The sequence below is a fragment of the Fusarium redolens genome (assembly GCF_020744475.1).
Source record: "Fusarium redolens strain MPI-CAGE-AT-0023 chromosome Unknown BKA55scaffold_27, whole genome shotgun sequence".
Lineage (NCBI taxonomy): Eukaryota > Fungi > Ascomycota > Sordariomycetes > Hypocreales > Nectriaceae > Fusarium > Fusarium redolens.
The window spans coordinates 205,876-225,179 of NW_025763690.1; the positions used below are offsets into that span (position 1 = coordinate 205,876).

Below are 19,304 nucleotides of genomic sequence, written 5' to 3' on the forward strand. Positions count from 1 at the left end.
CACAATTAAATGGATCAGCTATTGGCCAGACTCTGTACTCCAGTGAGTTCTACTGGAAGTATGAACAACAACAATTGAATGCGTCAACTCTTTGGGCGGGTTCTGTACTCTGGTGAGTTTTGCTCAAAATATGATAGCAATTAAAGAAATCATTCTGCCACATTCTATAGAAAAGATCTAATCTAGGAGTTAACTGAGATAGAACTTTATATCTTGGTGGTTTAACAGAGACTAACTTTGCTAAGCGGTTATTAATATAGTGTCTATACTTATACCTACAATTAGTATCTTTTTTGGAGATCAAAGACAGTAAGCCTTGTCGCTGTCGACAAACTGCCTCTCACTTTGCTGTTACAGTGCTGCCATGAAACCTCACTGTTGATATATTGTCTGTAACTCATTTGTTTATTATCTCTGCAGAAACTTTAAGTAAAAATGAAACCTCATTGTCCGCTTGTTGTCCTTAACTTATTTACTTCTCATCTCTACAGAAACTCTACAGTAAACAAGCTGTCATTGACCAAAACTATGTTCACCACGTGCAGCAGTAAAAAGAACAATACATAAACAATAGACACAGAAATTACTTACTAGACGGGATCTATAATATAAGCTAGGAGTTAGGTTTGTCTCTTAATTGAGACTCTATAAGCTGACTTTAAACTCAGACTAAGACAAAGCTGTGCTAAGTGTGGATACACACTGAGGTAAGCATCAGGACTGGCATGTTAAGTTGGCAGATGGAGATATTATAGCTTGACAATTGATAGTTCATTAGATAATGTCAGGAGCCAGGACAGGAGGTGAGAGCTGAGAGAGGAGGAACAGGCTGTTTAATATACTCAATAAGTAATAGATCTGAGACTGTAATTTTACTAAGGTTAGAACTGAGCTGAGACTGGAATTAAAATGACCCTAAAGGTGGTGGGGCAAAACTGGAATACTTGATCTGGACACTTCCTAAATGGTGATCGTGATAGCTTCATTTTCAGAGCCTTTGTAGATTATTTCTTAACTCACTGTTGATCATGTACTGATCTGTTGTGCTCTAAACTCACACTCCCGATTAAAGCTGTCTGTGTCTCATTCGTTATTTCGTTTGTCTGAGTTACTATCACTACTACTCCCCTTCCTTTAACTGTTGATCTGTTTCCGATGCGGGATGCTTGAGTCTTACAGCAACGGAAGCAACCTCCTCTAGCTATTGATACTGGGAACTTAAGTTTCATTTAAGATTTAAACTTAGTTGATCTTGCTGAGAGTTGAACTAACTTGATCTTCCTTTGAAGTATGTACTTTACCAGTCTCAGTAACCTGGCAATCGTTCAGAAGACAGCTTCACACTGCCTCTTGTTCTTCCCCCATTTAACTAATAACTTACATTTCATTTCATTATATTCATATTGCATTGCTTCTTTATTATAATAATTTTATCTGCCCAGTTTTCTCATTAATATTATAAATTTTAAGCCATAGACATTTAATGTTTTTAAAATTCTAAACCCACAATACTGAACTTGAATTTTAACAAGCAAGAGTTTACAGTATTCTGGAGACCAGTAGCATTTAACTTTAGAACTTATTTTAAACTAAGTAACTCATACTTATTGCCATGTATTATTTATCCTTCTCCTAAGGTTGCATAAGGGTTTATTACGCCCAAGGCCAAAGTTACTATAAAGTTATTGACCAACAATAGCACGAGACAGCTTTACCATAACAATCAATTGTATAAGTAGGAATAAACAGAGACTGCGGCCTTTGTTTCATTCCGTGAAATCTAAATTGGCTTTTTAAGCTGCTAACTGATATATACGCAGGGCATAATTTACTTTTGCAGTATGGTTGCTGCTTAGAGTTCTGGAAGATGTCAACACTAGAGTTTGTCGACATCCAATCTTTGACAATTTTAACCCAGCATTGACGCGCCCAATTACCTGTCCAATTCTCTTCAACAGTATCACCATGAACTTCGATGAGAGAGTTCTTGATGTAGGCTAGGTGTTCTTCTTCAGACATGGCGCAGGCAGCTGTTGCTTCGTAGTCAGAGAGATAAGATGCTAGCATTGTTCCGGGACCTGTGGAGTTGATGTGCCATGAGGGATAGCAGACCTGGCCTAGTTGAGGGCTGGTCAGGCGAGTACAACCGCCAATGATAGGCTGATCGAGATGTTCCCAGAATCGTGTCTTGAACTGAACAACAACCTTGCAAGCATTGGCATACAGCGTTCTATCAATGGCACGCTTGAGAAGACTTGAGTATCGTGGCATCTTCCAAAACTTCATCAAGTTGAGCGGTATGCTGTTGAGTATATAATCGAAGTTCTCAACATTATTCGGCTTACTGAAAGGTTCAGAGCCAGTAGGTTTCCAAGACACGGACAGAGTGTTATTCTTGTTATAGTGCAGACCGTTCACTTTGGCGTTGTACTGAACTCGGTCTTTCACGTGCGGCTCAAACGCAGCAGGTAATCGGCTCAGACCGCCTTTGATAGTGACCCATTTGCTAGCGAGGAAGTAAATGGTTTCGTACTCCCACATAGGCCAATAGATATGAGAGGGAGAGACTTCATCTGTGGTGTTGAGGTCTGTCTTGATCACGTCGCGAAGGTAAGATACCTCAGAATAGTCGAATGAGCCATCTTCCTTCGCTTGCTTATACGCTTTGAAGATATTTGAGGCATACATACGGATACGCTCCCGAGTAAGGCCTTTGAAGTCATCCAAAGCCTCTATAGCTTCCTCAGCTGCTGTAGCATTATGGTAGACAGGCGCATTGTAATATGCCGGGTCATTCGCTACTTCAGCCTTGGTAGGCCATGTACCATCTGGACGTCGGAAAGGTGTATCGACAGGTGTATTTGGTGAACTTTGGATCCAGTCCCAGAACTCGACTTGAAGTGATTTGTTGCCTGCGTTCATTTCGTTGAGAACATCAGCGAGCTGGAAGATCATTCGCTGACCCATGAAAGGAAATGTCTCGTTTGTCTCCGAATCTGTGATCTCGTACGGGAACCTCATGGGTCCTAGCTCATGGTATTGGCCGTCTTCTGGCGAGGTGCCGTTCAAGTAAACAGTCCTAATACGCCCTCCAATGCGCTCAGAAGACTCGAGAATCTTCCAGTTATGGATGCCGACAGAGTCAAGAATGAGCTTGAGAGCGAACGGTTAGCTTCACATTCAGTGTTGGACAAATTCTCACTTACCGAGGATAAAAGTCCAGACATGCCGGCACCCAAGATGCCAAAGGTCTTGTTCTTCGTTGCGGTAACAAACACTTCATCAGGCTGTTTCTGTTTGAAATACGAAACACCGTCAAACCACAAACTGTCATCACCGGCAACGTCCGCAAATGACTTCTTCTTTTCGCTTCGACGTGCAAGGCGCTTGACAATGTCGAGCTCGTCAGACTGGCCGATAAGTTCGTCGTCCAAGAAGGCACTGAGACAACCACTAGACAGCCCCTCCGGTGTCAACCAGACAAACCGCGTTGGCCGCTTGTCCTGGTGATCCAGATGGCGCTTAGCCAGAGGATGCTCGCCAACGTGCGTTGACCCGATATGGTGTTTGGCCTGTGCGAGAGTTGCATTATCACTGCATGCCCCATAAGTCAAAGTCAAGTGCCCGTTAACATCACCGGTGTATTCTACAATAACATTTTGTGCGCTGCCGGGACTGACTTTTGAGGGAAATATAAACGTGATAGAAGGGGAGTTGAGGGGTACTGCTTCGAGTAACCCGACGCTGCTTGCAAGAGTCCAAAGAAAGGCAGAACTTCTCATATTCAATGCAGAAAGAGGTAATCTTGCCAAATGGCAGTAAAACCACTGTTACGGGGACATGATCGTGCTTAAATGGCTTCATGGGCTGCCATTCTTATCTTGTGGCTCGGATCTACTAATTGATCCCGACTCCCTGTCGGGGTTATTCTTGCCGACGATGCTTGGTAATATGGAATGAAATCCCTCTCCTTCTAATCGTGGCCGACTCGCTGCCAAGCCTTGAGTTAACTGCATTTATACCATTTTTCTGGATAAATGTTAATTAGAGTTGAAGCATAAACAAGCTTATTGTTAGCGCAATGCATGATGTCTGTAGTCTTGAGATAAGAGGGATGCCGTTGAGAAGTGTAGCTCGAATGGGAAAGGATATTCCCGAACTCGGCCGCTTATCAGTTCTGTCCATTGCTCCGATTCGTCTGCGAAGATTCAGGGACAGGGGTATAGGGATGGTGGGGGCTTCGTCTCCAAGTTTCGGAGCATCGCTTCAGATAATGCAATAAGTAAGACTTCAGGGAGATGATTATCCGATATCTTGGAGAGCTCACAGGTCGGACTGGCTTTTGGCCAACTGGTAAAAGCCGATCGAGGAACACAAGACTAGGTTATCAACCAAGCTCTATAATATATTCTAAAGCCCAGTTATCGCTCATGATACCGTTAAATATAATATATCTAGTTCACATCAGATCTTCACCCCTTTGTTCGACATACTGGTATCACCACTAGACATACCAGCATCTGCTTTTGTAGCCTCCTCACCCTCAGTTGTACCTCGAAGCACATTAGGAGCATACGGCTGCTTCCAATTATCACGACGCTCAGGGATAATAAAGACGTTGAACCACCTGGGGAAGACGAAGCCAATCACACGCCAGACAAGCAAAAGATGCGCGATGATGAAGCCAAGAATGTACAGGGGATCGTTCTTGACTTCCTCGAAGCTGGGGTAGGCCAAGCTAAAAATGATAGCTAGGACAGGCCCCGAGACGTATCGTAGCATTGGTGCCCAGAGAAATGGGAGGGACCAGTTCTTACCGTTGCCGATGACTGAGTTGAGATTGTGTCTTAGCTGGTTTCCCTATAGTGAATAGATTAGTTGGGTTCTCAACAATAGATGACGTGAACATACCGAGTACAAGGCAACGTAGTAAAAAGCAGAGATCAACTTGTTCTTGGACATTAATCTTGGTGCACCATGTGCATCTGGTGCTTTTCCGAGGATCAACGAAGCAGTAAGGCAAATAAAGTAAAGACCGAAGCCAGCTACAGCGCCAGCCCAAGGAGCCCCAGTGTGACCGACGATGATACCCAGTAGCTGACCACCCAGAAAGCCAACATTGTACAAGGAAATGAAGGCATTCCGACTTGACCAACAACATCCTCAAAACGATATAGAGTAGTCGCACCAACGCATTCGGCCCAAACGACGAAAACGAGGCCGATGTTGTTGATCCATCGGTCGATTCCATCCATGAAGAAGTAACCGAACTGGGTGCAGTGAGGAAGCGAAAGGAGGAAGCAAATAGTGACCATGGTGGTGGCAACCCAGGGACGACTCCAGTCGAAAAGAAGACTTGGCTAACAGCATCACGCCAGATCCTGGTTCCGGCAAGCTTTGAGCTGTGCCAACTGGCGAAATAGAGCTTGATACCCTCGCTGGCGTTAGGTAGTGATACACCACGGCCGATACGGATGATACCCATTATGACGGGGAGACCCATGGTGAAGTAGACAACGCGTCCGGTAAGACCAACACCCCGAAGCATGCAGGGCCAGACAGTGAACCACGTAAAGGCGTTCCAGCCCACAAGACGACCGTCAAGTGAAACACCAGGATATACAACCCACCGACCAGATGTATCAGGGTTAACAGCACCAACAGCCTCGTACATGAACCGATTCTCAGTATTACCCGCCCAAGGCAGATTGTTCGTAAAAGTCTTCTGGAAGTAAACCATAGCCCAAGACAGAATCGGCAAGAAGTAAATAACAACAACAAACCCGACATAATTGAGCGAAAAGCCGATTCCCTTCATCCGTCGACTGATTGAGTTGTACGCCACCACGGTTCCACCACGGTAAGCGTTCCCTGCGGCAATCTCAAGAGCCATGGCGGGAATGGCGAGGAAGAAGACGGCCATTAGAAAGGGAACGAACCACTGCAGCCCGTTATCGTTGTAGACTTGCGATGGATATCGTAGCATGTTTCCCATTCCTACTGCGCCACCGCACGAGGCGAGGAGGTAGGCTGTTCGTGAAGGCCATTGATCACGACCATCTTCTGCTTTTTGAGGAGGTGAGGCTATCAAGTTTCCGATTTTGCGCAAGACGTTCATTGTTGCGAGGAGATTGTATAAACGGTAAACTTATTATATAATAAGAAGAACGGGACATGAATTGAAAGCAGTGAACTTGGGGGCTTTTGTTGCTTCTTTAACAATCCCAAAGCCTTGGTCGCGTGCTCACAAGAATATACCCAGGAATAAACGCGTCGGCCCAGAAACATGCTTACCAATCGCTGTTATCTGAAGTTCTTATCAAACTGGCTGTGGCTGGGAAAACAACGTCATTATTCGGATGTCGAGACTCGGCATGTCTGGGGGAAAGCGGCTCGGCGTACGACATGCTGTTGCGGGGTAAACTTGGCACATTGAGAAACAGAGAGAGGGATTAGCTATCTACAGTTGATTATTGGCTCTCTGGATTATATTATATTATGCAGTCTGGAGTATTGGCATGGGACAACTGGTAATGGCTTGGAGGTCACGCAACCTTGTAAACAACTTCCGAGGCCATATGTGTGGCGTCAACTTGGGAGTTCATCTGTAATAAGAGTGCCGACTCCTAATATCCTCTCGCAAATGAACGTCAACCCGTTAACTTTCAATTACTCGTACAACGGTTCAAGACGTCTTAGCACTGGGCAACTTCTCGTCAATTTAGACCAACGAGTCATAACCTGAGATAAAGTTCAGGCCAATGTGGAAGGTGAGTTTCATATAAGCTAGACGGTGCTGGTCAAACCATTCTATACGAGCTCAATAGCTATCCCGGAAAAGATGCGCAGCACGGCTCGAGTCACGGACTGTCAAAATACGAAGAATGAAATTTTTAAGACATCCCGTAATCTCTGTGTGAGATAATGCATTGGCTACCTTACGACCACTTGCAGCTGCCAGGCATAGCCGAAACCTTGAATTCTTGAACTAATGCCATGCCACGGTCCATTATGTCAAGCCATATAAACATTGTTCACCGTAATGGGTTACATAATAGTATCTAGATACAACCCCATAAGAGTAACAGCCGGTTTGTAAAACTCAATTAAGCATTACTTAGTTTTAGTAAACTGATAGTAATATAGTGAATTAGAGAAGTGTTATTAGAAAGCTATGTGATGAATTGAAGCCATCCGAAAGTCGGTATTTACGTAATGTCTGTGCGAGGTCCAGTAAAATATATGATGTTATCCACTTCATTTAGTAAAAGTGGTGTAGAATATCGTAAGATGAAATCTAATTCTTAGCCCTTGCAAACTATGAACAGTTAAGAAGATTAAAGAGAAAACAGAATATAAATACACAGACACGTTCCTCACCAGAGAAACATAATCCCTCCTTCAACAAGAAGCAACAGCAAGCTCCCCGAGTAATAACACCTAAAACGAAGATGTCCGCTACCAAGTCTATCATCATTCCTGTCTCCTCATCGGGACTGTCCAAGCGTAAACAGAAACTGTCCTCTTTATACGAAGACCAAGACTAATACTCCACCAATAGCAAGGACCATAGCTCGCACAACTGCTGCATCAACTGGGCTAAAGTACCAGGCAGCGGATATAATGGATGGGGCGTCAACTGGGCACTCACGCACATCGCATGCGATCGCTATCCCAGTGCAGTGAGTACCTATCTGATAGGATCTTTTGTCCAGATTGATATGGTTAACACAGCTCTCAGGCCACATGGAACGGACAGAATTGCAACGAAAACCACAATGGGGCTATCGGTGGGGGTGACTTTATGTCCAAGTGCCAGGATGCTGGAGTAGCGAATGGATATACTCGTGAACAGATTGGTGCTGGATACCGTGGCACTTGTTGAATAGCTGCTTTGAGGTCGAAGATAGTCTGTTGCATGTTTTGCCATGTGCCTAAATTGATCACTGATTACTATTGCTATATGGACGGGATCGCCACTGACTACCCGACATTGAATTTGAGAATTTCCATAGAGTGGTGGCATGCTTGCCAAAAGAATAGTGGCTGGCTTAAGATGGGAGGTTTGGCGTAGAGCGCGGTGCATATTGCTGATATCTAACAATGCTCGAAGTATTAAGCGTTCACCATTCGGCAGGTAACCTGGTGATGATTGCTGCAAATGTATCACGCGGCGAGAACCTGCATGAAGCTCTTGATCTCATTGGCTGTCCCATCGATTTTCAACCTCTTAGCGTTGCAGCTGAAGTGGGCTTACTCTGTCTCAGCCTCATCATGTATACCCCGCCGTAAGCACGAGGATAAGGAAATGACGCGCGGTAACATCAGAACTTAAATATTCGTTCAACTCCTTCGACTTGCTTGGTGAGAGCAGAAAGGCATAATGGAGCCAGTCGGGCTGGCGGTTGGCCTTGTCGGGCTCTTCAGCACTTGCATGGACGTTGTGCAAAGGATTGACTCGTACAGAACAGCTGGTCGCGACTCACGACAGCTTGACGCTCAACTCAATACCGCTATGCATCTCTTCGAAAGATGGGGTGACGGTGTCGGTATAAGTAAGGGCAAGCTCTCAGACAACCATCACCCAGACCTCGATAACCCGCGTACGTATGCAGTGGTCCAGGGTTTGCTGAACAGCATCAAGGATTTCTCGGCAACGTCAAATGAACCTCCAAGCCCCAAGGGTCTTCAGAAAACCCCGTCATTCCCACTATCAAGCGAGATATCCTCGCATGGTGCCAAGATTTCAAGGTGGCAAAAGACAACATGGGCACTGCGTGGAAAGCTGAAGCAGACGAGCCACGTCCAAGCACTTGCAAGTCTCGTATCAGACCTCTATAGTGTTGTTTCCCCCGACACTCAGAGCTCTACAGCCTTGACACGAAACCCAAGCTTCAATGATTTATCGATAAGTGCAGGCGAGCAGCCATATGCTGTAGAGATTCGGGAGCTGCTACAGAAGGTTGAGGAGGAGATGGAAGGTAAGTTCTTCGCCTACTGTAGAATCGCTCGGCAGCCTAACATTAATAGCTGAGAGAATGCGAGACTTAAACCTGTGGCTCGGTGCTCCGCCGCCAAACGATGTGTTCAGCGACTCTAACGACAAGCGTCTTGAAGAAACATGTGAATGGATTCTCCATCGCGACGAGTTCATTGAGTGGCAAACACCCTCTTCTTCAGGTAAATTGCTCTGGATAAAAGGTCCAGCTGGGTTTGGGAAAACGGTCCTCTGTGCCAAAATAGTTCAAGAGCTCGAGAGGACAGCACAGGGACCCGTCGCGCACTTCTTCTTATCATCAAGATATGAAGGCCGTGATGATCCTTTCTCAACAATTCGAGCGTGGCTGATCATGCTCGTGCAACGAAACTTGACCGCTCGGGATATTGTGGCAAGAGTCCGTCTTTCACAACATGAGCCACTGGCAACTCAAGCGACTATCATGCAAGTTTTCCGAGATGTTGTCGTGGGTGTTCCGGGCTGCGTCCTTGTTCTGGATGGTTTGGATGAGTGCGCAGGGATGACAAGTACAGATACGAAATCTGTCCCGCATTTCCTCCAGGAATTACATAAAGCTACCTCCAATACTGCGACCAAGATTCTCATTTCAAGCCGCGGCGACCCCATCATTCAGCAAGGTCTTTCTGAGTTCACTGGATATAGCGAATATACCATTGTTCCAGACGACGTCGGACCTGACCTCATGGCATACTCATCTAAACTCGTCAAAGCGAAGCTACCAAATAAGGACGAACCGACAAGAGCATCTATTGCACGGAAGATGAAGGACAGAAGTGAGGGTCAATTCCAATGGGTGAAACTTCAAGAAGGATCTCTGAGAAAGGGTCGAAGCAGAAAGCAATTGGAGCGAGAGATCGATGAGACTCCTTCTGGGCTTGACAGTCTCTATGACCGAGAATGGAACAGAATCAACGCAATGGGAGACTCCGACAAAGAAAGGGCTCTGTCACTACTGCAATGGACTGCGTTTGCACTGAGGCCGTTGACAGTGTATGAGATTACGGAAGCCGTACTCTTGACAGAAGACATGGACGAGTTGCCCATGGAAGAGATGCCAGATTGTGTCGATCAAGATTATGTTGATAGTATGATCCTCGAACTTTGTGGATCGCTCATTGAAGTCCGGCATGTTTCGTCGTCTGAGAGTACCGGAAGTCCCGAACGCATTCAAAGTTCGGAAGAGGACTCTATCGGCTTACAGGAAGTTCACCTGTCACATTTCTCCGTCAAGGAATACCTTCTCCTCAAGAGCTTTCCCGGCAACGCTACTATACTGTCGAACGAGAAGCTTCGTGTCACTAACGAAAACTTCCATAATGCCACTCTAGCGAAACACTGCCTTCGTTTCGTGAGCTTCCCTGGGGCATGGGAAAGCTTAAAGACGAACGAAAACGAGAAGCCAACAATTCACTTCATGCTCTACGCTGTGGATAAATGGTTTCAGCATTGCCGCGACGTTAAGGCAATTGACCCAGATTTACAAAGAGCCATCAATGCCTTCTTAAACGATAAAAATCAGAATTGGCCCTTTGTCAGGGAGTTCGTGGAGACGAAGATCTTAGGTGATGAACCCGATGTTCAAGAAAGATCGATAAGCCCATTTGTATTTGCAGTCTGCAGTGGACTTACAGTCACTGTGGCGCATCTGATACAAGAAGGGAACTTCGATATGGACGATCGATCATTTGGCAATTCGACGCCCTTGTTCTGGGCTTGCGTTACTGAAAGCAAAGACGTCGTGGAACTACTCCTTGATAATGGCGCAGACATCAATGCAATATGTCACGAAGGCCGAACACCACTTCATATCAGTGCGGAAGATGAAGACAATGAGATAACAGAACTCCTTCTATCAAGGGGCGCTGACGTCTCAGTAGTTGATGATACGGGACATACAGCACTCAACGTAGCTTCAACGGCTGGCAATGTCAAGACAGCTCAACAGCTTCTCGATAGGGGAGCCGATATTTCAAATCCAACGAATGAGGGGTTCACGCCACTTTCGATGGCCTCTAGCGTCGGAAACGTCGACTTGGTCAAGCTTCTTATTAAAAGGGGTGCTGATGTCAATCAGGTGGCGTCCAATGGCCACGCGCCGCTGTTGCTGGCTGTGTGGTATGACTACTCAGAACTCGTTGAGTTGCTCATAGACGAAGGTGCAGGACTCACTGGGATCCAACTACAAGATCACATGTTCTCATTGCTTGATGTAGCGGCTGGTCGCGGGCACCTCAACGCGGCGAAGGCTCTGATCAGCAAGGGTGTTGCACCAACAGAACCCCAGGCATTACTTCTAGCTGCCTCTTATGGTCATTATAATGGATTCATAAGTGATGTCGACGAAGAAGCGGATACCACATCGCCTGATTTCCCTCGCTCAGGCTATCACAACGTACTAGAACTCCTGCTCGAAAGCGGCGCTGATGTGAACACCACTGATATGGACGGTTTTACGCCCCTCCACCTGGCTTCATATAGTGACCTTGTCGATGTAGTTGAAATTCTGATCCAGAAAGGCGCTGGCCTGGATGTCAAATTAATTGCTGGACAGACACCACTTCATTGTTCCTCTGCGTGGGGGCATTTTCGAGTAACGCAACTTCTCCTCCAACGTGGCGCTGATGTCGCCTCTAAAGACAATTCGGGCCGGATTCCTTTGCATCATGCCTGCAGGTCAGGGCGCCTTGAGGTTGTCGATTGTATTATGGGTGCATCGACACAGATCGACGAGCCAGACCGCTGGGGCTCAACACCTGTATCCATTGCAGCAAGATTTGGTCATTTTGACATCGTTAATGCTCTTATTGATACAGGCGCTGTAGATGTCCAATCTAGCGATAGGTTCGGTAGGACAACGATCTGGTGGGCCACAACTCGTAGTCACGATACAGTTGCGAGGCTACTAGCTGGAACGGATGGTCATCGGGATCTGGGAATTAATGTGGAGGCGGCTACAAAGGAAGATGGGGTTGAAGAGAAGGGAACATACTGCGACATATGTTGGTTATACATCTCTGATCAAGGGCATATGCATTGCGGAATCTGTAATGGCGGGGACTTTGATATATGTTCAACATGTTTGAAACTTGGCGCGCATTGCTTTGAAGAGTCACACGAGTTGGTTCTAGGAGGAGCTGAAGCGGAAAGCTAGGCAATCCGATAGAGAAGCTTGTTTCCTTCAAGATCTTGCCAGTGTTACTCTACAGAAGGATGTATTTATAGATTGAAGGGGTAATATATTATGTACTACTGGTACAGCGTTCAACTCTTGATAGATGTCATCTTTTGTCTATACACTTATTTATAACATTTTCCCCCTTCTCTGTCGGTGATAAAATGATAAAATACATACAAACTCTGTCTCTTTATTTCGATATAACCAGCAACTCACTTTCGGCTTTGCATGTTCTCTGAAAACCTCAAGGGCGATTGATATGTGGCTTTTGTTGGCCCTTCACCATCGCCACTGTGGAGATTTCGACATGTCATTCTTGCAGGAAGAGAAGAAATTTACAAGGGCACAGACATGAATGGATCTAGCAATACTGATCCTGTAGAGTTCCTTCCTATGTAGGGGCTCGTAACTCGGTTAGCCAGGGTATTCCATCTGTCCGAGCGTGGCACAGTAGAGAGGGCTTTGGTGAAACCATGCTTATCAACTGAGACTTGATGTTTTCTCTTCAAATGACCGGGTATTTGGATCAATCTTAGTTTCTATGTAACCAACATGCAGAGAAAAAAGGTCATTGATGTAACTGACTAACTCTCTTATGGAAGTTGCTTTCATGGCTAGCATTGCCGTAAGCTTTATCATTCGTTTGGTTGGAGAGACAGTTTACCCATCATGTGATAGTGGCTCTTCTTGGTTTATAAAATACTGGTTGATGGACCTAAACTCATCAAAATATCACTACAGCCTCCCAACTACTTTGCAGCCCTTTCATTACAGAATCATAGACCGGACTTGTCATCAAGCTATTAAGATGAAGCTGAGTACGACTATGACTCCCTGGTGTAGAGAAATCAACGAGTACTGACCGATGTACTATAGTTTCATCCCTCTTCACCACCTTGCTCGCTGGTAACGTGGTGAGCGCCAAGTACACCGTCGAAATTCCCGAAGATGCTGTCTGGGTCACCAACTGGGACGAACTACATGCTGCCCCTCGATTTGAAGGGGTCCTACTCCCCAAGTACGGAGGTTTCGTTATTGAAGTTGACGAAAAGATTGTCCTAGCTACGGATGAACAAATGAGCAAGGAAGTGTTCGACCTACTCACGGACTTGGAGAAGAATGACTCGGAGCCTGAAGGAGAGCAGCAAACTCCCAATAAGCGGGATGCAGAGGTTCGAGGTCTTAGAAATAAATGCTCTCATCCTCCCTGCTTTGGTCCCGGGCTTTGCTCTCAGTACTCTCATTGCCATGTCTGTTCTGGACTCACTGGCGTGGTTTTCAAAAGAGGCAGGTGCATTTGAACTTGACATTTATTAAGTTGGGGGTCAGCAGAGGCATCAAAAGTCTTGCGACTTTATGGCTGCACAAAGAACCATTTTGGGGCTATTTGCCTGAGAATAGATAGATTCAGGATTTTCAATAAGGGAACTTTTGAGAATGGCCCACGCTACTGAGAACATTACGTTATTAGATCGTGCCATGTTCTTCCAGTTGTCGGTTAGGTGACTGTTGGTTGATCCTATAGCAAGGATTAGAAGACAGTTATCACATGTCGACCTGAATGATGCTGCATGGCCGTTATGATTGATAAGACCGACCCCACCAGGCGCATCTAGAAGCTCAAGCTCAAGCCCTTTCCTCCATCTTCTTTCCCTCGCAATAATCTCCAGAAGTCATGTCTCAACCCAAAACAGATGCCCAAGAGCCAGAAGCAACATGCTGCAGCAGCGAAGGCATCGCCTACAAAGACCTCTCCCCCGAGCAGAAAGAAATAAGCGACATTCTACGCAACATGGATCGCGACCCTGACCTAATGGGCCTAGCAGACCTCGGCAAAGACGGAGTTTTCCGCTTTCTCGATGCTGATCGCAACATCCACTACGCCGTCCCTCTGCGGCCTGCACTCATAAAAGCTCTTATTGATCGTCTACCTTATGACCCAGAAGTCGAAAAGTTCTGGCGTGGCGTCGATGGAACGAAAGTGCCTGAAGAGCAGTGGTATAATCCGCCTGAGGGTATACTTCCTCCGCCGTTGACGGAAGAGGAGAGAAGGGAGGAAAGGGAAATTGTGGAGAGGAATAAGGAGAAGTTTGATAAGATTCGAGAGGATTTAAAGAATGGGATTCATCGGGAGCGTCTTGTATTTATAGAATCGGATAATAAGCTTGAGTAGATCTGGTGTCTCACCATTCAAGCATTTAATTGAGCTGCTAGGGGAGGCAAGAAAACTTAGGACCTCTATCCTAAATGTCAAAAAGACTTAGGTAAATTTAGTCTTAATTTAGTAGACCTTAGATTAGTTATTTTTGTCCCCCTAGCAGCTGTAGGTGAGTGCACTATTTTTAGCTGACCCCAGTCCTGAAAGCCTCTCATTTACGCCTTGACTTGGAGTTGATCTTTGTTCCAACGCTGGAGATTAGCCTGCGAGTCATGCCCATAATATTTAACCATGTATGCTTCGAGATAAGAGATATCTCGCCGTGAGATTCCATCAATAACTATCAAGGAAGTTGACAGCGATGAAAACGCGAGGCACTTTTGGCTAGCAATCGTACGTGTCTCGAAGCTTGTTGCGCTACCCTTGCCGCGCTAAACTCGGTCAGGACAGGGCCCTGCTCTTCAGCCGGACTTGGCAGGTCAGTTGCAACAGGGCTCGGGACCCCTCTTGCATCTGTCTTTGGCCTCACGTTATATGAGACTCTACTAACAAACGCTTAATGCCAGATAGTTAAGCCTGAGGGTTTCTAATATCGTGATTCATTTCTGAGTTGTGGTTTTCTCATGAGGCAAAAAGAATGGCTCCGTTGATTTCTGAAACCAAGTCAAGTTGTCGGAGTACGAAATCGTAGACTTTGCAGGTTGCTTGGCAATGGAGTGTTAAACAGATCGCTTTCTAGAGGATATTAGCTGAGTTTAGGGCGATGTTAAGACAACAACAATTCTTTGCTACTGATACCCAAGAAACCCATCCTAGTTGGCTATCATGCTTAAAGAGACCTGATGCTTACAACGTTATAAGCTGATATTTAACATTTATGGTATCGTTCAAAGTGGTGCCGCAAGCTCTATCTATTTCCAGAATCTAAACAAATTGCAACACGCTATGATTCATCAAACATCAAATACGACTCTCAAGCACCCAAATACAACAGCCAAGCTCGCAAGTCCTGCACCAACCTCCCAGCAACATCATGAATCTCCGGCAAATCCTGCCAAGAAAGCTCGATCGACAAATCCCCTCCCTTGACAGAAACCGTACTAATCTGAATAGCCGGCCCAGCAACAGTTCCACTCAGCGTAAACCTCGCCTTGGCCACGGCAAAACCATCATCCTCAGTCTTGCCATCAATGACACCAAGATTAGTAACCTCCCACGATAGGTCACGGGCCTTCTTCTCCATCGACTTGAGGTGATCCTGCCAATCAGACACCACCTTCATCAACCCAACGATGTTATCATTCACTCCACTCTCGAGCTGCTTCTCAATATCTCTGCGGACCTGATGCGCTGCTTTCCAAATCATGGGCTCCAAATCGTCGATGGGTTGGGCGGGCCAGTTGTTGATGCGTGCTTGAGCTCTAATATCGCTGACGATTTGATGATCGAATGTGTGGCAGAGCGATGCAGCGCAGTTCTGAATGCTGTTCTCGAGATCAAACGATGCGTACTTTGAAGGTCTAAGATCCTTGCGTAAGAATCTCCGATGGTCGATTGCTGTTGCTGCGTGAAAAGCGTCGGTGTTGCCCTCGTTAATGCCGACGGACAGACAGGCTAGGACGATTCCGTGCAAAAGTCCAGTAAGTGTAGTATCATTCTCACGGCATTGGCCAAGAAGCTTCTTCAATGTGATGGCGTCGATATCCATGGCCTTGCAACGTGTGATGTAAGGATCAGGCTGGATAGGCGCCCAGCGAGCTTTTGCTTCTGTTGAGTTAAAACATGACGGACCAAGACTGTGCCAGATTTCTGAACAAGCATAGCCTAAGCTGATGTTGTGCTTGGCCAGCTTCTCCTGAGGTTGGGGAAAGCTATCCTTGCATATAGAAGTTGCCAATACTCTCGATCCGCGTCGAAGAAGTGATGAAGCAGATGGGCTGTTAAGACTCTGGAGTAGCGTGCGATGAAAGATCTTGGCACCCATACCATCGTGGTTAGCATGGTTCCAGACATACATCACATCAACAAAGTTGTCAGTCTTGGTTCGCATCAGACACAACCTCCACCCAGGCCAAGCCTCAAGATTCTCAAACTTTGCATCGAGCTGATACGCAAGATTTGCTTCAAACGCCCTCTCATAATCCCTCGACTCCGGTCGAACATCCCAAGACACATGGTCTGCGAGATCAAGAGACGAAAGCGATACCCAAGCTGGCTTTTTCGTACTCTCACCAACAAGACCGACTTGCAGGAGAGGATATTGAACGACGGTCTGGGCAATAGCTTGGTCGAAGCGTCGGAAGACCTTATCTTGGCTGTCGAAGCCGTGCAGAGACGCAGGGAGGGTGTAGCGGCATGTGACGACTGTGCTGCAGTAGTGGTCGAGGTTATGCATCGCCGATTGGTACAGCTCGCTGCGGGTGTTAGAGCTAGATAAGAACGGTGTTATCGGGATGCTTACAGCTGGCCGAGACGCCGAATGTAGGACTTTGGCTTTGGACTTGGAGACATTTTTGTTTTGTTTTGTTGTTGTTGATTTGCAAACTTGATGATTGAGTTTACGCCTCACAAACAAGCTCAATATGACTCTTTATATCGAAAATGTCGACGGCTTAGTCTTTTTTCCAAGCCTCAATATGATACTATTCCCAACGTCAACCGTGCCATCGGACCCGCGGACTCAAAATCCGCCCAGCATCTCGCGCTTAATCGGCGACCCGAAGAGCTCGCTCTCGCTTGATTAATTACACTGTAAAAAACCAGGTCTATCCCTGTCACTTCCCTTAGCGGATACCCGGCATAATGGCACTTATTACGCAATTTCACACTGCGCCCTGTGACATTTCTTTTTAATCTTAGTGGGGCCGCTGACTCGGCAGTCAACTTTGCTCGACGTCGCCCTGACCAAGTCTGCTATTTTTCTTCTCTGAAACAGGGTAGTAAAAGCTTAAACAGCCCCGAGCATCCGCAATTTATTGGCGATTGCTAGAGATGTTCTTCCGGAGAAGCCACTAGCGTTTTACGTATCGGGTGAATTCATAAGGTTGAAGGGGCCTTGCTTAATCTGTAAAAACCTGTCCCAAATGTGAAATATCTGAATCTACCTACCGTAAACTTTCTGATCTGACTTCGATCTACCTTATCGTCTTTTTCATCATACGATTCCTCGCCTGAAAATAATTTGTTTCAACGGGCAACCACCCCGGTCCAGTACTAGCTTGACGCGACACCATTCCTAGGCCATGAATAGCACCGCGAGGATAGCTTACGTGGAACAGTTTCTACATCATGAGATATCGAAGCTTCACACGCGAGAAACATGCTGGCATCAATCTGGTGTCGGCGGTCTCCTAGCGCTATTGCGTGCGAACCTCTCAGAGTCGAAATCGTGGAATAGCAGTTATGTCTCTGGTGGGCCGTATACCTTTAACGCGACGGGGAATTTATTCACTGTTGATCTTGCGACGAAGCATTTTGATGTCAATACTGTGGATCAAGATACATTCGTTACATTGACTTATGTTCACGGTATGTTCACTTTCTAGATGATGAGATGCGGTATATTGACCATTTACAGCACTATGCATGATAATTGCTTTCTTCTTGGTGTATCCCATTATTCTACTCATGGAGTCGAGCACTGTGCTTTGTGACCTGATCAATAAACCGGTTGCAAAGCATACTGTTCAGAAATGGGAGTCTGTATTACGAGCCTTTGTCTTTACACCTCTCGTCATCGCTGGACTAGTGGCGGCAATCATCGCAATGGGCACATCAGATCATTTCAGAACTGAGCACGGGGTATTTATTCCGATAGAACATTGATGGCGAGCTGGCTAACGCGTCAAACAGGTTGTTGGTCTTGTTACTGTAGTGTTTGCAGGCTTTGCATCGTTACTTTACTTCTTCAGCTTCTTCTTCGACTCACGAATGAGACGAACAGCCATGGGAATGCGATGGCTTCAGAACATCAAATACTTTGACATGTTTGTCTGCCAAGTCATTCTCATGATCTCCGGCTTTGCCCTAACCGATGGATTTGATGATCTTTCCGTCATGGGCCTATGCTATATCCAGATCTCCCTCGCGTGGGCAGTATCTATCGGTATGATCGCAGCGTTTGTATGGAATAGTGCCATGGTGTTGATGACAGCACAATGGTTCCTCGTCCGTCGAGCAAGACCCGGAAGCGGTGGAAGCGTCGCCAACACCAACAACAGAATGTGGAGGCTCGTGCGTTTCCGTCGTCGTCGTCAACCATCTCCAGAGCCTACGCAGTCGTACGAAATGGGTTCGTCATCAGAGACTTCTGAAACCTCTGAAACTTGCGGTCGGGGCAGGATTGGAGCTGAGGCTGTGCTGTGATACTTATGGACGCCAAGCATTCTAGGACATATAGAGTTTTTGACATTTTCAGTTTAGTTTAATGATGAAATTTTAACGATGTTTTTCGCTTCGGGCCTCAAGGACACCGTGAAGACCCTTCTCGTATGATAATTCCCCCCCAACGAGTCCTTGTTCTCCAGGGTTATCACTGTCAAAGGCAAGGCTGAGATACAGGGCCGCCAAATTGCTGACCGGCGGTAGCCAAACTCAAACACGGGGACTGTTTTTCGGATAACCTGACATAATTGATCATCTCTGATTCGTTACATTCAGAGTTTGACCGCGTATTTTTAGGGTTGTACAACACTATCGGGCGCCCGCGGGGTACCGACCGGCGGGCCCGCGGAGCATATTTTATGGGGGAGTTTTATAAGGCTGTGTGCCGGCTTCCGGGCCCGCGGGCGTTGGAGGGGTTGGCGCGGGCGGAGTAGTAAGCGGGAGTTAATGATCGTCAATGCAGAGTTACAGCCGGGTATTATCACCAAAGTTAGGGTAATGAGATCAATGCGTTTTCCTGAAGACGTACGTGGAGATGAATTGCTCAGCCTCATGATGTTTGACTGACA

The 19,304-nt window shown here is 46.3% G+C and overlaps 8 protein-coding genes across 8 annotated transcripts; 5 read left to right on the forward strand and 3 right to left on the reverse strand.

The window, feature by feature from the left end:
• Window positions 1-1,766: 1,766 nt before the first annotated feature.
• Window positions 1,767-3,917, reverse strand: BKA55DRAFT_717360 (uncharacterized protein; the record flags this gene model as incomplete). Its single annotated transcript, XM_046200919.1, has 3 exons — window positions 3,207-3,917; window positions 1,833-3,153; window positions 1,767-1,780 (listed from the first exon to the last, which is right to left on the reverse strand). Exons 1-3 carry the CDS (start codon window positions 3,780-3,782, stop codon window positions 1,767-1,769), a joined length of 1,911 nt encoding a protein of 636 aa, XP_046042209.1. The 5' UTR covers window positions 3,783-3,917.
• Window positions 3,918-4,415: 498 nt separating this feature from the next.
• Window positions 4,416-6,410, reverse strand: BKA55DRAFT_681043 (uncharacterized protein). Its single transcript, XM_046198235.1, has 3 exons — window positions 5,189-6,410; window positions 4,912-5,097; window positions 4,416-4,860 (listed from the first exon to the last, which is right to left on the reverse strand). Exons 1-3 carry the CDS (start codon window positions 6,116-6,118, stop codon window positions 4,465-4,467), a joined length of 1,512 nt encoding a protein of 503 aa, XP_046042210.1. The 5' UTR covers window positions 6,119-6,410; the 3' UTR covers window positions 4,416-4,464.
• A 784-nt stretch (window positions 6,411-7,194) lies between these two features.
• BKA55DRAFT_743837 (uncharacterized protein) lies at window positions 7,195-7,885 on the forward strand (the record flags this gene model as incomplete). Its single annotated transcript, XM_046201564.1, has 3 exons — window positions 7,195-7,506; window positions 7,562-7,682; window positions 7,735-7,885. Exons 1-3 carry the CDS (start codon window positions 7,452-7,454, stop codon window positions 7,883-7,885), a joined length of 327 nt encoding a protein of 108 aa, XP_046042211.1. The 5' UTR covers window positions 7,195-7,451.
• A 396-nt stretch (window positions 7,886-8,281) lies between these two features.
• On the forward strand, window positions 8,282-11,140 carry BKA55DRAFT_215385 (uncharacterized protein). Its single transcript, XM_046185190.1, has 3 exons — window positions 8,282-8,981; window positions 9,031-10,944; window positions 11,052-11,140. The coding sequence occupies exons 1-3, from the start codon at window positions 8,384-8,386 to the stop codon at window positions 11,069-11,071; spliced, it is 2,532 nt and encodes an 843-aa protein (XP_046042212.1). The 5' UTR covers window positions 8,282-8,383; the 3' UTR covers window positions 11,072-11,140.
• Window positions 11,141-13,002: 1,862 nt separating this feature from the next.
• Window positions 13,003-13,599, forward strand: BKA55DRAFT_546102 (uncharacterized protein; the record flags this gene model as incomplete). The annotated part of the gene is made up of 3 exons (XM_046190885.1): window positions 13,003-13,012; window positions 13,071-13,366; window positions 13,513-13,599. The coding sequence occupies 3 exons, from the start codon at window positions 13,003-13,005 to the stop codon at window positions 13,597-13,599; spliced, it is 393 nt and encodes a 130-aa protein (XP_046042213.1).
• A 152-nt stretch (window positions 13,600-13,751) lies between these two features.
• Window positions 13,752-14,479, forward strand: BKA55DRAFT_584706 (uncharacterized protein). The gene has a single exon (XM_046194370.1). It carries the CDS (start codon window positions 13,870-13,872, stop codon window positions 14,365-14,367), a length of 498 nt encoding a protein of 165 aa, XP_046042214.1. The 5' UTR covers window positions 13,752-13,869; the 3' UTR covers window positions 14,368-14,479.
• Window positions 14,480-15,325: 846 nt separating this feature from the next.
• BKA55DRAFT_527882 (alcohol acetyltransferase-domain-containing protein) lies at window positions 15,326-16,863 on the reverse strand (the record flags this gene model as incomplete). Its single annotated transcript, XM_046188956.1, has 2 exons — window positions 15,326-16,766; window positions 16,814-16,863. 2 exons carry the CDS (start codon window positions 16,861-16,863, stop codon window positions 15,326-15,328), a joined length of 1,491 nt encoding a protein of 496 aa, XP_046042215.1.
• Window positions 16,864-17,594: 731 nt separating this feature from the next.
• BKA55DRAFT_527964 (uncharacterized protein) lies at window positions 17,595-18,717 on the forward strand (the record flags this gene model as incomplete). The annotated part of the gene is made up of 3 exons (XM_046188959.1): window positions 17,595-17,880; window positions 17,930-18,153; window positions 18,205-18,717. 3 exons carry the CDS (start codon window positions 17,595-17,597, stop codon window positions 18,715-18,717), a joined length of 1,023 nt encoding a protein of 340 aa, XP_046042216.1.
• Between the last annotated feature and the right edge of the window lie 587 nt (window positions 18,718-19,304).

What these genes read in the sequence shown, in the direction of transcription:
- BKA55DRAFT_681043 (XM_046198235.1), bottom strand. Translation starts at nt 6,118, where the DNA reads ATGAACGTCTTGCGCAAAATCGGAAACTTGATAGCCTCACCTCCTCAA. An exon ending in CGTTTGGGCCGAATGCGTTG is followed by an intron (nt 5,098 to 5,188) that starts GTGCGACTACTC and finishes CTGGGTGGTCAG; the next exon opens with CTACTGGGTATCATCGTCGG. An exon ending in ACTACGTTGCCTTGTACTCG is followed by an intron (nt 4,861 to 4,911) that starts GTATGTTCACGT and finishes TATTCACTATAG; the next exon opens with GGAAACCAGCTAAGACACAA.
- BKA55DRAFT_215385 (XM_046185190.1), top strand. Translation starts at nt 8,384, where the DNA reads ATGGAGCCAGTCGGGCTGGCGGTTGGCCTTGTCGGGCTCTTCAGCACT. An exon ending in GGTTGAGGAGGAGATGGAAG is followed by an intron (nt 8,982 to 9,030) that starts GTAAGTTCTTCG and finishes TAACATTAATAG; the next exon opens with CTGAGAGAATGCGAGACTTA. An exon ending in CGTAGCTTCAACGGCTGGCA is followed by an intron (nt 10,945 to 11,051) that starts ATGTCAAGACAG and finishes GGAAACGTCGAC; the next exon opens with TTGGTCAAGCTTCTTATTAA.
- BKA55DRAFT_584706 (XM_046194370.1), top strand. Translation starts at nt 13,870, where the DNA reads ATGTCTCAACCCAAAACAGATGCCCAAGAGCCAGAAGCAACATGCTGC.